The sequence below is a fragment of the Populus nigra genome, chromosome 5, assembly GCF_951802175.1.
Source record: "Populus nigra chromosome 5, ddPopNigr1.1, whole genome shotgun sequence".
Classification (NCBI taxonomy): Eukaryota; Viridiplantae; Streptophyta; class Magnoliopsida; order Malpighiales; family Salicaceae; genus Populus; species Populus nigra.
The window spans coordinates 23,555,933-23,573,918 of record NC_084856.1 but is presented as its reverse complement, the minus strand read 5'-3'; the positions used below and the strand labels follow the sequence as shown (position 1 = coordinate 23,573,918).

The 17,986-nt window shown below is 35.6% G+C and overlaps 2 protein-coding genes across 5 annotated transcripts in view; both read left to right on the top strand.

Moving 5' to 3' along the window:
* Positions 1-10,378: 10,378 nt before the first annotated feature.
* On the top strand, positions 10,379-14,135 carry LOC133694216 (uncharacterized). Its single transcript, XM_062115682.1, has 3 exons — positions 10,379-10,805; positions 11,240-12,680; positions 12,776-14,135. Exons 1-3 carry the CDS (start codon positions 10,538-10,540, stop codon positions 12,960-12,962), a joined length of 1,896 nt encoding a protein of 631 aa, XP_061971666.1. The 5' UTR covers positions 10,379-10,537; the 3' UTR covers positions 12,963-14,135.
* Positions 14,136-16,621: 2,486 nt separating this feature from the next.
* The window catches only part of LOC133693331 (disease resistance protein RPV1-like), a 33,210-nt gene continuing 31,845 nt past the window's right edge, over positions 16,622-17,986 (top strand). The window contains exon 1 of one of the 4 annotated variants that reach the window (XM_062114526.1): positions 16,622-17,450. In XM_062114526.1, the coding sequence (XP_061970510.1) occupies positions 16,897-17,450 (554 nt within the window). In that variant the 5' untranslated portion in view covers positions 16,622-16,896. The remainder of the gene's footprint in view (positions 17,451-17,986) is intronic. The other 3 variants (XM_062114527.1, XM_062114528.1, XM_062114529.1) reach the window with 3 other exon arrangements.

Here is a 17,986-nt window from a genome sequence, read left to right as displayed (position 1 = left end):
ATCAACACCAAGATTTTTACGTGGAAAACCCGATGCGGGAAAAACCACGGGACCGAAGTCCACCTAAAAACTTCCACTATCACAAATAATGGGTTCACAACTGTTCTTCCTCAGATTCAACTAAGGGCTACAACATATATATCATCAAGAACAACTTATTCTCGGATTATAACAAGATTAAAAAGAGTAATGTTAGAGAAAAGCTCACAACACTGACATCCCCGTTTTCTGTCAAAACGACCAGCTTCCACACCACCAATCTTCAATCCAACCGTTCAGAATGAAGAGGAACGTGTCTAGAAGCTGCTGTCAAAATCTCAGCCCGATCTAACGGTGAACGAACTGGAAATCAAAGAAAGAAGACAGACTGCTCTGCTGCCTCCTCTTCTTTCTTTCTCACGTTTTTCTCCTTTGTTTTTCTCTTTCAAATCTGTTCTCTCTACTGCGTCTACAGTAACCGACCCACATTAATTTAAATTCCAAGAGACAGCATGTCTCTTGACAATTAATGTGGTGGTCCCACCATCACATGGTGCGGGACCACACAACAAATCTCCCCCTCACGCACCATGTGAGGAATTCGCCATACTGACGATCAATATGTAAACTTCAATTTAGGAGGCTCTGATAAGCCTGCTTCCCTTCTGCAAAACTCAAACTTCTCTCTCGGTAGAGGTTTGGTCATCATGTCTGACACGTTGTCATCGGTATGGATCTTCTCGACAACAAATGACTTCATCTCCATAGCATCTCGAATCCATTGATATCTAACCTCAATGTGCTTTGACCGAGAGTGAAAAATAGGATGCTTACTGAGATGGATTGCACTTTGACTATCACAGTGCAACACAAAGTTCTCTTGAACTAGGCCAAGTTCATGTAAGAACTTCTTCATCCATAACAACTCTTTGCCCCCTTCAGTAAGAGCAACATATTCAGCCTTTGTAGTGGATAATGCCACACATTTTTGCAACCTTGATTGCTATGAGACTGCTCCCCCTGCAAAATTCATCAAGTATCCTGATGTGGACTTTCTAGAATCAACATCACCAGCCATATCTGCATCTGTGTATCCATCCAGCACAGGTTTATCATTACCAAAACATAAGCTGAAACTAGAAGTACCTTTGAGATACCTGAGTATCCATTTCACTGCTGACCAATGTTCTTTACCAGGATTAGAGAGGAACCGACTAACCACACCAACTGCATGAGCTATATCCGGCCTTGTGCAAACCATGGCATACATCAAGCTACCAACTGCAGATGCATAAGGAACCTTTTTCATCTCATCTCTTTCTTCATCACTTGAAGGACACTGCTTAGAACTTAGTTTAAAGTGGCTTGCAAGTGGAGAACAAACTGGTTTGGAGTTGCTCATGTTAAATCTCTCAAGTACCTTTTGGACATATCTCTCCTGAGATAGCCAAAGTTTCTCTTTCTTCCTGTCACGTGTGATATTCATGCCAAGAATCTGTTTTGCCGGTCCTAAGTCTTTCATTGCAAAGGACTTGCTTAACTCTTCCTTCAACATCTGAATCTTCTTAGCATCATGGCCAACAATCAACATATCATCCACATACAACAGGAGAATAATAAAGTTTCCATCTGGAAACCTTTTCATAAATACACAATGATCAGAAGTGGTCCTGTCATAACCATGATCCACCATGAAAGAATCAAACTTCTTGTACCATTGTCTTGGAGCTTGCTTTAACCCATATAGGCTTTTTTTCAACTTGCAAACTAACTGCTCTTTACCTTTTGCTTCAAACCCTTCAGGTTGTTCCATGTAGATCTCCTCATCTAAATCACCATGGAGAAAGGCAGTTTTCACATCAAGTTGCTCAACTTCAAGATTCAAACTAGCAGCTAAGCCAAGCACAACTCGGATTGAAGACATCTTGACCACTGGTGAAAAGATTTCTTCAAAATCAATACCCTTCTTCTGACTGAAACCTTTCACAACCAATCTTGCCTTGTACCTTGGCTATGAGCAATGTTCATCAATTTTCAACCTGAACACCCATTTGTTCTTGAGTGCTCTCTTACCTTTAGGAAGCTTCACTAACTCAAAGGTATGGTTTTCATGCAAGGATTTCATCTCTTCTTGCATTGCTTTTAACCACTCACTTTTCTTCTCATGTGACATAGCTTCATCAAAGCATTCTGGCTCTCCCCCGTCAGTAACCAGCACATACTCATGAGGAGAGTATTTGGTGGAAGGTTGGTGAGGTCTAGTTGACCTCCTCAATTGTGGCTCATCTGGAGCTTCCTGCATAACCTGTTCAGGAATAACATCAATATCATCATTAGCTGATTCAGGATCACCAACTAATGGCTCATTAAGAAAACCATCATTTTCATCATTTTGCAAGTCTCTCCCATGATTAGCAGGCATCAAAGGTAACTGTGGAGTAGGTGTTGGATTTGAATTAGAAGGAATAAAAGTGGTAGACTCTATTTTCTCCTTCTGTTCAAAGTCTTCAATGGTTTGATCTTCAAAGAAGATAACATCTCTGCTTCTCACAATTTTCTTCTCCTTTGGATCCCACAACCTATAGCCAAACTCATCATCTTCAGAGCCCAAGAAAATGCACTGTTTTGTCTTGCTGTCAAGCTTAGACCTTTCATCCCTTGGAACATGTACAAATACTCTGCATCCAAACACTCTTAAGTGTGCATAGGAAATGTCATTTCCTTTCCAAACTCTATCTGGAACATCAAACTTAAGAGGAACTGATGGAGAAAGGTTGATCATGGCAATTGCAATCTTCATTGTCTCACCCCAAAAGGACTTAGGCAGCTTTGCATGAGAGAGCATACATCTAATTCTTTCAACAATTGTTCTGTTCATTCTCTCAGCCACTCCATTATGTTGTGGAGTCTTAGGAACTGTCTTCTCTAACTTGATGTCATGTTCCCTGCAGTACTTCTCAAAAGGACCCCTATATTCACCACCATTGTCTGCTCGAACACATTTAAGCTTTCTACCAGTTTCTCTTTCAACTCTAGCATGAAAATCCTTAAAGACATCAAGCACCTGATCTTTGGATTTTAAACAAGTGGCCCAAATCTTCCTGGAGTGATCATCAATAAAACTAACAAAGTACAATGCACCTCCAAGAGACTTATCAATCATTGAGCAAACATCAGTATGAACAAAATCAATAACATGTGACCTTCTATATGAAGGTGATCTTTGAAATGCAACTCTATGTTGTTTACCAACTAAATAATGAGTACATGTGTTCAAGTTCATACCTTTTAAAGGAAGGTAGTTCTTCTTGGCAAGGATGTCAAGGCCTTTCTCACTCAAATGCCCAAGCCGCTTATGCCATAGATCAGTAAAGCAATCTTCAATTGCATTCACCTCCCCTTTGATCACCTTGGCTCGTGACATGTAGAGACCCATCTTCTTCCCTTTAGCAACAATTAGGGAATTTCTGGAGAGCTTCCATTTACCATCTCCAAAGTAACTGTGATAGCCTTCTTCATCAAGAGTACCAGTAAAGATCAAATGTAGGCGCATATCAGGCACATGCCTAACATCTTTGAGTAGCAACTTGCACCCAGTATTGGTTTCCAACCAAATATCTCCAATGCCCACAATATTAGCCATCCCTTGATTTCCCATCCTAACTTGACCAAAGTCACCAGCAGTGTAGGATGTGTAAAAATCATGCCGGGGTGTAACATGGTAAGAAGCTGCTGAATCTGCAACCCAGGTGGTATCTTGACATGCAAGATTAACACAGCCATCATCACACACAATGGCAACATCACCATCAGATACAACTGCAGCTGTACCATTCTCTTCATTCTTGTTTTCATCTCTACCCTTTTTATCTCTTTTATACTTTCTGCAATCTTTTTGCTTATGCCCAGGCTTGTCACAATAATAACACTTAAAACCCTTCCTTGACTGAGATCTTCCTCTTGGCTTCCATTTGCCTTTTCTATTGCTGGATTCTCCATCTTGCTTGCCGTGAGAGAACCTGCTTTGACTTCTCCCTTGACTTCTCCCTTGACTTTCTATAACAAGTGCATGGGACTTGGAAGTGCTTGTCCCTTTCCTCCTCTTCTCTTTATTGAGGATACAATCCTTCACTGTTTTCAAAGTGAGCTTTCCATTCGGAGTAGAATTTCTAAGTGACACTACCAAAGTCTCCCAACTATCCGGCAATGAACTCAATAGGATTAATGCTTGCATTTCATCGGCTAACTCAAGGTTCATCAATGACAGCTGATTCAAGAACCCTTGGAATACATTTATATGTACTGAAGCATCTTCACCATCTCTATACTTCAAATTCACAAGGTCTCTAATTACAAAAATCTTGTTTTGTGCACTCTTCTTGGCAAATGTTTCTTCTAACATCTTCCAAACTTTATAGCAATCATGTTCTTGAGAAATATGATTAATGGACTTAGAAGATACCCATTTTCTAACATTAGCGGTAGCCTTTCTATTAAGTCCATTCCATTTTACATCATCCATATCATCGAGCTTTATTCCTTTACATTCAATCGGCAAAGTCAAATCATTGCAATATAAGTGATCCTCCATCATTGTTTTCCATAGAAAATAATTTGAGGAAGTGAGCTTTATCATACCCGAATCTTCCTTTTCCATTTTAACTGCACAAGAATTCAATTTACACAACCAAATGCTCTGATACCACTTTGTTGGGAAAACTAGGGACAACTAACCGGATTAATTCAGCGGAATACAATTCACAATTCACAAGTCTCAATCCTTTTTCCCTCTTTGTGCAGTAAAAACTAGAATCAAACAATGAACAAATATAATACAAATAATCACACAAATCAACACCAAGATTTTTACGTGGAAAACCCGATGCGGGAAAAACCACGGGACCGGAGTCCACCTAAAAACTTCCACTATCACAAATAATGGGTTCACAACTGTTCTTCCTCAGATTCAACTAAGGGCTACAACATATATATCATCAAGAACAACGTATTCTCGGATTATAACAAGATTAAAAAGAGTAATGTTAGAGAAAAGCTCACAACACTGACATCCCCGTTTTATGTCAAAACGACCAGCTTCCACACCACCAATCTTCAATCCAACCGTTCAGAATGAAGAGGAATGTGTCTAGAAGCTGCTGTCAAAATCTCAGCCCGATCTAACGGTGAACGAACTGGAAATCGAAGAAAGAAGACAGACTGCTCTGCTGCCTCCTCTTCTTTCTTTCTCACGTTTTTCTCCTTTGTTTTTCTCTTTCAAATCTGTTCTCTCTACTGCGTCTACAGTAGCCGACCCACATTAATTTAAATTCCAAGAGACAGCATGTCTCTTGACAATTAATGTGGTGGTCCCACCATCACATGGTGCGAGACCACACAACATATTTGATGTGTGATTTAGATGGTGCAATTCCTGGCATGAATTCCTAATACAGTTTATTCGTTTAGGTTTTTTCATAAGCTTTCCAGACATATTCATGATCTAGGTCCACAGTTTTTGTCTTTGCCACCAACAATTATTTTTGGTCCAAGCAAGTTTGCCCTTGACTGTCAAAAGCTTCAGCACCTAACAAGCTAAACTGGTCACTGGTTGATGTATGTGAACGTAACAGCCATCTCCTTCAAGATCAGCAGGAGCTTTCACTGTATCTTCAACTCGAGACTCGACCGCGGCCGGGCTCGCAAAGACCTGACATGGCCGCAGCTTGGTCTACCAAGTATGTTTAGTTTGGAATCAAAACTTGACTTGGACTTGTTGATGCACATGTATCTTAATTTCCTTCCCACGACTTATAATTACTAGATGATTGTATCAAAATATAAATTTTGCATTTTATGGTGAATTTTTCAGTTTAGTTTTTCTCTTTATCTTGGGCATGTTATGTATCTTTATCTGTTTGTTACCATCTCATGAATAAGAATTGGCTAGTACCTTCACAATTATAAGCAATTGCAAAGTATTTATGGAAACTGATTTTCCAGGAGACCCTCGCGTCTCAACCATGTGTGTTTGTGTATATATATTAAGGGTATGATTTGACTAGATATATAATCAAAAGATATTCCTACTAAGAAGCGCATGTTACTATGATATGGTTTTTAGCTCAATATCATGTAGTTAATCTTAATTAGTTAGTCACAATCTATATGACTAACTTTCTTTTATCAACAACACTCCATTTATATATATATTTGTTTATTTTGTCGTTCAGACCAAACACCTTTTAATCTAAATTCCCTAACCTTATCTATACCATGCATTAGGACAACCTATGATAACAATTTTAACTTTCATTTATGAATTCAAACCTCTAGTTATTGTTGCAATTGAAATATATGGAAACAAATCTCAAACATGCATGGACCGTACGTTAGGGAATACATGATTGATATTATTTGCGAAACTTAATAGCTCTTCTGATAGTTTGAATCGGAAAAAGTGTGAACACAATTAAGCACATCGATACAATTAATCCCGACTCTCATGTACTTAACCGTTAGGGAATCATTGATCGATGGTGCAATGATCATATATGACCCATACCATTGTCGACTCCTTGCAGCTAGTGCATATATGGCTGGTGTCTAGCTAGTAAGCAAAATGTGCTGGTAATTGGCTCCCACGTTTTGTGTTGCAATATTGATATATAGCCACTAACTTCGAAGCTTATAATCAATGAAGTAAAAGCTCCACGTATATAGAAGTGTAACTTATGATTTATGAGAATTTGTAATTTGTTGACCTCTGAATCTCCATGCATCTGTGCACATTTTACACGAGCCATTTGTCGCGGATAAGGGGTGATGGTGCCTCAGTGGTTGCTCTGGCCTAAGACACCTCGTCTATATCTCTTGTCAAGAAGCTTGGGTTAAAATGGTGGTACGGGAACGCTCTCTGAATCTACACACACACACACATACATGCATGCATACACACACACGTATATATCTTGTGTGACCTCCTCGATCGTACCTAAGGTGTCCTGGACTTAGGGCTCCTTGCAGGAAATTCATGGGCCTTCTGTCAAGGGGTCGTTTGTACGTGTTTGACTGGCAATTGTTTTCCGGGGAATGCGCAGGTTTCCATGCAAAAAACTTAAGGGCAAACCTCTAAACAGAGAATCTGATTAGGTCCCATGTATTTGATGGACTCTTATTTAATTAGATCATTCTATATTAGTTTTCAAAATCAAGAGGTTTCTCTTTTTTTATAAAAAAATCTCTGCACGTTATAATATATATATATGACATGTTGTGTTTCTTTATATAGTTTGGTTTATCATAATTCACAAGAATTTTATACAATGTAAAGCAAAAAATTAGAAATTTAAGAGAATTAGAGAGTTTTTAAGAAAAATAAAAATCATATAAGTTTTACATGATTATTAATCAATTTTTTTCAACATAAACTAACTAAAAAATATGATTGAGAATCTATTTGTTATATATAGAAAAACTTAATTGAAAATATTTCAATGTTTTGTAATAATTAAAGAAAGATAATAGAATAATGTTTCGTGTAAAATAAGAGGGCTTAATTAATCTAATGTGTCAGCCTTCTTCTTTATATTTATGAATAGAGCAACATTCATATAATAATTTTAATAATATAGGTTATGGTACATGGAATAACTAAGGTAATTATAATATTTTCTATAAGATAACACATTTCATTTCATGATAGTATGTAACATAGTGTAATGTTTTGTTTTTAAGTATTTTATAATTAAAAATATATTAAAATAATATTTTTAATTTTAATTTTAATATGTCAAAATCATTGAAAAACATTTAAAAAATATTAATTTAATATATTTTCAGATAAAAAATAATTTGAAAAATATCTTTTAAAAATCATTTAGGAGTGCGGTAACTTTCTCTTTTGGATATTTTTGAAAATATATTTTTCTTGAAAAAATATTAAATTAGTATTTTTTTTATTTTAATGTGTTAATATTAATTTTTTAAAAAAAATCTTTTAAATGGATGACCATTTCATATTTTCACCTTAAAAGTACGGGGATAATTAAATTTCCATGGCCTTACGTGCGTTTACGCGTTGAGCTGCCTCTAGATCAAAAAGTCAAGTACTCTTGTCCCTACTTTTACTTCCACTAGAGGGAACTCAACTCGGTCTCTGAGTAGGACAAGCAGTGCAATGGGGTCCAACTCTTTAATTTACTTTTCCTTCTCTCCCTCATATGACTTTCTGTAGATTTTAATTTTATGCTAGCTCTCTTTAGCCAAAAAAATCCCCAAATCTTACGTTAGCATGATATTGTCAAATGCCATATTCAATTGCTCTCCTCTCCTTGAGGAGGCTGGCTAATTAATCACTGTGAGAAATAACTTTTTTTTCAATTAATCTAAGTGTTATATTTTGAATCAACTTATACACACCTTGACTAATTTTATTAATTATAAAATTAATAATTATATAAACTTCTAGTAATTTTCAGCAGACTTAAACTTATAATCATACTATAAAAAATACTTATCCTTGCCGTGATTAGCGCAACAATATATATAAAAACTTCACCATAAATATATTTCCTTAAGAAGCAAGAAACATATATGTATACGTAGTGCAATATTGTCGAAGAAGCCAGGAATTCAAACCAGACAAATTCTTTAACACTTTCCTTAAGAAGCAAGGAACATATATGTATACTTATGGCAATTCTTAGGGCAGTATGTTTATAATTTAGTTCTTTTATCAACCTTATTTATTTTTCTTGATTGAGAAATTATTTAATTATTAAACTAGATTTTAATTAATCTTCATATCTCGTGGATTGATTACTTGATTAGCTCCCATAAAAACTATATAAAAGGATTAAATTATAATTACCATAATAAGAATGGAAAAGAGGGTTTCTTCATTTTTATTTTATTTTGCAGAAGCTTTTATTTTTCTGCACAGCATAAAATTTATTGCTAGTTTAAAATAATATTATAAATATATAACTAGTTTAAAAGAATATTATATTTCAAATGGGTACTGCAAATCTTGATCTTCCTTTTTATCTCGATCTTCCATCATATATTTATAGATTGAAATTCTATAATCACCGCTCGTATATTTAGGATTTACTGGTATTGTGACTTATTTTATCTATTTTTTTGTATCTCAATATAATTTTTCTTGGTTTTTTAATGGATACTGTTTAAATATAGTCATGTTCTTAATAAAAAATGATGATTATATATATATAAAAAATTGCTCACAGACTTTTTTTTTTTTTTAGTTTAACGTGGGTGTCCGGGTCAGCTTGCGTGTACCTCTACTAATCCCACGGGCCCTGAAATTAACAACTATATAAGTCTTCAGTGGCCATCATATGAGCAGCCTAGAGCTCGAACCTGAGACTATAGAGAAAGCAAACCTCTTGATCCCAAACTCTTACCACTGAACCATCAACCAAAACCAGTATCGGTCATCAATGCATAATAACCCAACAAACCCCCCACTTGACTCCGAGCCCAAGATTTAATTGGAAAACCATGTAGTCCACGTCAAAACCAAACCTTTGACCAAGTCAAACCTTTCCTTCTTTTAATTATTTTTTTAAAGAATTCTGAGATTTCTTATCTAACAATCTGAGTCTTGAATACTGTAAGATTAGGGAACAAAAATGGGAGCTACCAGGGATTTCTTATTTTTATATTTTTTATTTAATATAGATGATGTTGATTAAGAAATTATCATGAATTTATATGGATATTAATGAACTGATTAATGCTTTATTTTTTTCAGGAACAAATATATTATTCGTTAATTTTTTTAATTAATATATTTTTGATGTCTTAATCTAAAATGGTTTGTGACTTTAAATAGAATACAAAGATAGAAAAATCATAATCCTTGCAAACTAAACAAACCACATGAAAATACAAATTAAAGCAATTATTCTAGATTGTAATATAGTCAATAAAATCACTAATTACAAAAATAATAACAATCAAGTACCGGATGAAATCAAGAACTTTAAATAATTAAATATTATATCTCATTTCCATAATTACTTGATTATATTTTCATATATTCATTTTAATTGGTTATCTATAATCACACATTTTATTAATAAAGTTTTTTTTTAACAACTCCCAACCCAATTCATCTTAACAAGGAAAGAAATATTTATTTAGCACATTAATAAAAAATATTTACGAATCTTAATATGAAAGACAAGTATAATTTCCGACCGAATAATTTCTCCAAAATAATTATAATTTCGAGTGTAATGAATAATTATTTATTAACAATGTTGGATATACTAAATAATTAACAATTACTTATGGAGGGCATAACCGTAATCTAAGCTATCCTCCACGAACCCACTACCTAGCTTAAAGCCACCAAACCACAAAACACAAGAATCCAATACCTAAAGACGTCGTCTTTTCCCCTCGCTCTCTCTCTCCAACAAAGCGAAGATAGGTTAGCACAACATAGATACCAAAACCACATCTTCATCATCACCACCCTCTAAATCTCCGCTTCGAAAACCACCTTTTTTGCCGGGGATCTCTGTCAGAAATGGGAGGAGAAAGAGGAGGCGGAGGAGGAAGAGCAGAGGCACAGTATGTGACCGCCAAGATTTCAGTTTGGTGGGACATAGAGAACTGTCATGTACCTAGAGACTGTGACCCTCATGCCATAGCACAAAACATAAGCTCAGCACTTGTCAAGATGAATTATTGTGGTCCTGTTTCTATTTCTGCTTATGGTGACACACATCGTATCAATTCTGCTGTTCAGCAGGCGCTCTCTAGTACTGGGATTGCTCTCAATCATGTCCCTGCAGGTATCTTGATTTTACTTATACTTTTTGATGATTTTGCTTCATGGGGTGTTTGATTGTTGGTGTTGTTCTTATTGATTAGTCAAGAAAGATCTGATCTTGTTCGATATCTTGGCTTTCTTGGTGTCGGTGCGATTGATTTTGGGCTGGGGTTGATTATATTATTTGTCTAAAAGACTGAGTTGACTGAACAGAAAGGGTTTGTTAAGATTTGCATAGCTGACTGATTTTTGGTGATTTCTTTTATTATATCTCAAGTTTTGTTATTAAAATAGGAAATTGCGGGTTGACTATATGTGAATATGTTATAACAACAGTTGGATGGTTTGGTTTTTGAACATTGAGTCTTTTTTGCTGTTTATTTGTTATGTTTTAGAAGATTTGATGTTTGGATATGGTTTTCACTGTAGTTTGCAATGTTATATGTGAATGAACAGGTGTTAAAGATGCAAGTGATAAGAAGATTCTTGTTGATATGTTGTTTTGGGCTGTGGACAATGCCGCGCCTGCTAATTATTTGTTAATTTCTGGTGATCGAGACTTCTCTAATGCTCTTCATCAGTTGCGAATGAGGAGATACAATATTCTTCTGGCACAGCCCCAGAAAGCATCCGCACCCCTTCTTGCGGCTGCAAAGAGTGTATGGCTCTGGACAAGTCTTTTGGCAGGAGGACCGCCTCTCAGTGAAGGTGAATCACTGCAACCTGATAGTAATAGCTATATGTCCACTTCAGACACGTCACAGATTCCATTGTCTGATGCCGCACAATTAAAACAACCAGCGGATTCCTATTCTGAGAATCCGTATCTGGCAAACCAGAAGTCTCCTTACACAGCAAGGGGTTATGACAATAAACAGAAAGGGAAAAACATCCGAAGAAGCCCAAGCCAGACAAATGGATCAAAGACAACAAGTGTGCCTCTTTGGACCCAAGAAGATCAACATAATACAAACTCTCACCAACCGGGTACTTATTTCCCTAGAGTTCCCCTCAGTGGACCTGCCCCGGATTTTGTTCATGGAAATACTAATTTTACTTGGTGTGATGTCCCCTATGTTAATGGCAACCACCAAAATCATTATACACAGCAATTAAGGCCAAACAATTCAGCGATGCAACCTGACTTTGCAGCAGGTGGTTTTTATCATCCTCCTAATCTTCACCCCTGTGGTCCTCCTCCAATGCCTGCCAGGCCCAACGGAACAAGTTCTATGCCTGCACCATATATGAGTGCGCCTGATATTGGTAATTTGAACATTTCTGGATACTCCATCAACTTTAACCCTCAACGACGAAATCCAGAGGTAAAACATGATTCCAAGAAGAAACTTCCCCGATCTGTAAGCTCAAGTAACTCGCAAAATGGAAATATGGCACATAACTCACCATCAATTTACCAGGATGAGATGCCCAACCATAGATACTCCAGTCATCCAGAATATCTGTCATCATCTTCATCAGCAATGGGGGTTAGTGTTACTCCAGGAAGTGTTATATGGGGGAGTCCAGGATGCCCAAAACCTTCTGAATACGTTCAAGGCCTTATAGGTGTGGTCTTGCTTGCCTTGAACACCCTTAAAAGTGAAAAGATAATGCCAACCGAAACAAATATAGCTGACTGTATCAGATATGGAGATCAGAAGCACCGTAACACTGACATTAAGAAGGCCCTTGAGTGTGCCATCGAGCATCAGATGGTAGTGGCACAGAGTTTAGGTGCGATGCAGTTGTTTGTTGGCAAAAATGAGAAACTGTGGAAATGTGTCAACCCTATTGGTGGCAGCCCGAAACAAATCCCAAAAGCAACATGGGATGAAATTCAACTTTTTCTGATATCCTCTGCCGGACGATCTGCAATCTTGGCTTCTCAGTGCAGGTAAAGCTCACCAGTTTCTTCAACTCAATTTGATTTTCTGAGTTTCAATTCTAACTTTGAAAATGCTGTCGTGTATTCTCCTATGCGATGTACAGGTATGAAGCAGGTACTATTTTAAAGAGAAAGTGCTTGAAAGGACATGCTCTGGGCGACATCCTTCAGATCTTGAACATGGTAATTGGCTATAAAAAATGGATCATACATCATCCATCAGGATGGCAACCAATTAGCATTACACTTTCAGAGATCGAGAGCGATATATGGTCTGCAGAGGGCACATAATATTAACTATGGTAAGGGAAGGAGCCTGCAGTCAGCTAAGGGTAGTGTTTCAATGATACTTGGCTCTGCGTGAGGCTGGTAAAAAAAAGGTTCCAAATCCTTGGAATTGGAAAATAGGTAGTAAAAGTTAGAGTTTATTTATGCTGGCATCTTTAGTGCATAAGGATGGCCATCTTATATCAACCTTTTGTTTTCTGAGAAGCTCTTAAGTTTATCTTGAGGTTTAGTTAAAAGAAGTTCTTGGACAACCTCAAGTCAAGGAGACAATTTTCTGGGGAGCATATTTTCTAGCTGCAAATCTATCTACTTAATGCAGTTAGGTCTTCCTTTTATTGTTCAGTAGTGCAATGGGGTGGTGGCCTTCGTTTCACTCTTGAGCTTCTAGCACACCACCACGATTAAACCATGATTTTACTTTTTTTAGTAGGAAACCTGAGCTTTCAATTCAAGCCATCTACAGAAATTTTATGGATGAAGAAGATCTTATCTTCTAGCATATATGCCTTTCAACAAGTTTATATAACCACCTAATAGCCTCTTAATGTATTGCACCTGAGATGGATTTTGTTACTTGTCACCTGAAATTTTTCGGGGTGTTGCATTGGTTCTCAGAAGTCAGTTTATTTAAGTGTACACCAATGATGGAAAACCAGAATCTGCTATTGCTTATTCTAAGCTTGACTACTGGATGGAAACAGAAGATGGAAGTTAAGCGGTGAAAGCACCAACTGAGCAAAGCAATATGTAATTTATGCAAATTTGGAAGATTTTTACAACAAATTGACCTATCACATTTGACTGTGATTTAGTCTTGTAGAAGTCAAGACAGGAGAACACAACACAACAACAAATGATGGGTGTATGCTGCAGGGATTGGATGCTGAAATCATCTACCTTCGGGGGTATTCTAACTCGGGTCATTAAAAAGGTGATGTTCACGCAACTTCTCTGGTCATCGGATGCTAAAGCCCTTTCTTTTTCCTTCTTCTGCTTGTTGCTGTCATGGATGGTAAAGTATGTGTAAACCTCCAATATAGAAGTCTGAGTATATGAGATGCGTGAGGAGCTGCTTGCTTAGCATTTTGTGTGTACCTTGTAGTTCTCTCTGGCTTGTATGGCTTTGATGGATGTGTTTGCATTTAAATGAAATGATATTTGTTCAGCATTTCTTCATTATCTTTCTCTTTGAAAGAATTAGTTTATCTTTTTAGCCCTTTACTCTTGTGGATATATGTCATTGCCACAGCTGCAGTTCCTTGTTCTTGGAACTGAATAATAATACTATTTTGCAAACTTTTATCTTCGTAAACAGCGATGATGTGCTGCAACTTATTCAATGCTTTGGTGTTGTCTTTGTATTTCAACCGCATGTTTTAGCTTTTGATCAGTTTGAATCAGATTTTTGTTATATGTGAATCAAACATTACAAGAACCGGAAGATTTGTGAAGGCCGCAATTGGGGTGCTGACTCGTTGCTCACTCCTTGACAATTGGAGTTCATTATATTTGATTCATCATCAATAAGAATAGATATCAGGATGTAATAGGGGTTGCAATTCCCTGTTTAATTTGTCTATCATTTTTTTTTCCTTATCAAAACCATGTGGATTTGATGTTTTAAAGGGGTATATATGCTTTGAAAGGACTTACCCTAGGCAGAGGGTTTAAATATCAGGGTATATACCTTAAAAATATGTTCCATACAATTTTTTACAAAAGAACATAATTCAAAGAAAATAATAATAGTAGGACAAAAGGACAACACCCTTTTGCTTTTTACCTTGCTTCCACTTCTATCTTCCCCCACTCAATCAGCTAGACAACTACTGTTCCCCCAAACATAATTAAGTTAGAACAGGCAACGTGAGGAATTAACTGCATCAGATTGAAAATCCTAAAAATTTAAGGAATTTGGGAAATCTTAAGAGATTAGGGAAATTGATTTTGGCCGGAGGGAGAAGAGAATAATTGTGTTTCTGCGTCATCTTTTCATAATTATTTTAAGTTATCGGGCGTGTAAATATATAATTTATGAAAATTAGTTGGAAAGTGCTTATGTGCTAAAAAAAATAGAAGGTATGTAGTAATTTTTTCATAAAGAAAATTTAGGTCCATACAAAGCTACTTCCCGGACCAAAACTTTTCTTTTAACAGATAATTTTTTTAAAAATTGAGATTAAATCAATTGAAGTCAACTCAATTTAACTAATTAAACTTATGATTGAAGTTATAGATTCTATTTTTTAAAATTTAATTATATGATAAATATAATAAAAAGATCAATTTAAAATTAAATAAAATACAAAAATTTAATATTGAAAATTGAAATTAAACATACTAGACCAAGCGCAAATATTGAAAAATAATAATATTAATTCTTCATTAATATCATAATATACTATAAAAAAACAATCGGGCAAAGTTTCACTTTTTGAATCAATATCGACATAATAGTGATTTATCATTTAATTTTTATATTTCTCACAAACTATTAATTTTCACCCATTTTATTTTTTAAACTAAAGCATTGTTTTATTGAAAGAAGAAGAAGAAGAAGCATATGTTGTGTCGTCTACCTATCCAAAATCCAGCTATTAATGTGATAATTGAAAATTCAAGTTTAATTTTCTTGTGGTTTAAAAACTTATTTTCATCTAAAAACATTTAAAACATACCTTTTAAAACCCAAAAAAAACCCATTTATCAAACCTAAAAGCCATCCAAAACAGTTCAAAAATGCAAAACCAAAACAAAAAAAGATTTTTTTCTCTCGACTTCGATTTGTTTTTCTAGTTAAGATTAAGATCTGAAACAATCATCGTTAAATTTTTTTTATTTAATGAATTTCATTGACACTAAAATTAATTTTTTTCATGAATAAAATTGATATCAACCAATGATTTTCTCTTTTCTCTATTGAAATCCAAAGACTCTCTTCTCTTGAGAACTGAAATATCAAGAAAATAAATTCTTGGACTAAAATGAAAATTACAAAACCTATAATGACAGTGAAGAAAAAAGAAGGAAAGTATGAGGATTGAAAAGTAATTCTTCATAAAACTTTTGGTTCATTTGTGTTTGGTAGTGTGGTAACTTTTACGGTTGTAGTTTTAAAAAATTGTTTTATAAAAAGCACTTTTGGTTAAGGTTGGTTTGGTATTTATATATGTTTAGTTAAAACTGTGGTTGAATTTAAGGTTGAACAAAAGATAATTTAATGTGTTTAGTTTATAATGATATTCAACTTGAGATTATGAAATAACTAAAAAAGATATATATTAATATTGATGGTTTTTAATTTAAATATTGTAGATTTAACTACTGCTATTACATCATGAAATAAATAATAGTTTATATAAATTCATCCGACAAGGATTACAGTTTTCATGGTTTTTTGAGCATTCAATAAAATCAGGTAAAATAACATCAGGAACAAAATTGGGATTACGATCAAATTTTGTAAATACTACACTATCATGCGATCTCTTTCTAATTGATGCGATGTCATTGAATAATATTAAATATTAATTTTTTAAATAAAATATAATTAAAAATTAAAAAACAAATTGATTTTTTTACTGAATCATATCCAGTCTAATATATTTAGATTCAGGCTAGACTGGTTTGATCCTTAACATGGATAAGCCGAACTGTGCAAAGTATAACAGTGCAAAGTGAAGTAAAAACTCACTTTGCGCAGTTTTGCATGGTGAATTATAATTCAGTATGTACTGTTTAAAAGTTAATTCACTCTGCACGTAGACGGAACGCAGGCAGAAAACAGTTCTAATTTCTAAAGAGAACCTTTTGAATTTCTTCCTCCTTCCGCCGGAAAACCCTCCGAAACGTTGCCGCTTCGATATCTTCCCCCAAAGAATCAAGAGAGATCTTCATCCATCCAACTCAAAAATCTTTGCCTCTCTTCATCAAACCCATGGCTTTCAACCCAGTGACCCTAATCTTGTTTTTTCTCTCCTTAATTCCTGGGGCTATTTTGACAACCCGGACGTGTGACCCCTCGTTCAGAGGCCCAGGGCTAACTACTTACGATGTCTTCTTGAGTTTTAGAGGTGGAGATACACGCCAACATTTCACCGACCACCTCTACAAAGCTTTAACTAGAGCAGGGATTCCCACTTTCAGAGACGACGATGAGATCCGGATAGGAGAGAACATTGAGTTAGAAATCCAGAAAGCAATTCAAGAATCAAAATCATCTATTATTGTGTTTTCTAAAAACTACTCTTCTTCAAGATGGTGTCTTGATGAACTCTTGATGATCATGGAACGTAGAAGAACTGTTGGGCACTTAGTGTTCCCAGTTTTCTACGATGTTGATCCATCTGAGGTGGGGAACCAAACAGGGCAATTTGGTGAAGAATTTGCTAAGCTTGAAATACGCTTCAAGGATCAGATGGAGAGGGTGGAGGGATGGAGAAGGGCTCTTAAGGAAGCTGCAAACATGGAAAGGATGGTTCTGGAAGACAGGTACTAACTTCTTCTTTTTTAATTTCTTCGAAATTTGTTTCATTGATAGCTTATATTTTTGAATCAGCTGAGCATTTAGGAATGCGTAATTTGACCTCGATCGTTCGATACTCAAACATGGCTAAGATTTTCAATTTTAGGCTCTAGGAGAATGCTTAACATCATTGAAATATGACGCATGTTGAGCCACATAGCTAGGGTGTTGTTTTTTCTTGCTAATCAACATGTGAAAAGACATTCAATTACTTGGAACCATGGCTTCACGAGACAAACACAGCCAACTATCCTAGGGAAAAGAGTTCGACCAGAATGAAAGAAATCTTGCATTTTGCTAGAGAAATGAAGACATTGAAGGGATATTCTTGGACATTTCAAAGATTAGTTAAGCTCTGGAGTAAGGAAGTGCAAACTTAGATCGCTCAAAATTTATTATTCTGGAGTTAAAAATCACTGAAAAGTACCTTAGCAACTGTGAGCACCTTTCAAATACCAGATTTTTCAAAGGATAGAAACCTTGAGAGATTGAATTTCCAATT

Excerpts from the sequence above, each read along its gene's own strand:
- LOC133694216 (XM_062115682.1), top strand. The coding sequence starts at position 10,538 with ATGGGAGGAGAAAGAGGAGGCGGAGGAGGAAGAGCAGAGGCACAGTAT. Across the intron at positions 10,806-11,239 it reads TCTCAATCATGTCCCTGCAG|GTGTTAAAGATGCAAGTGAT; the intron begins GTATCTTGATTT and ends GTGAATGAACAG. Across the intron at positions 12,681-12,775 it reads ATCTTGGCTTCTCAGTGCAG|GTATGAAGCAGGTACTATTT; the intron begins GTAAAGCTCACC and ends TGCGATGTACAG.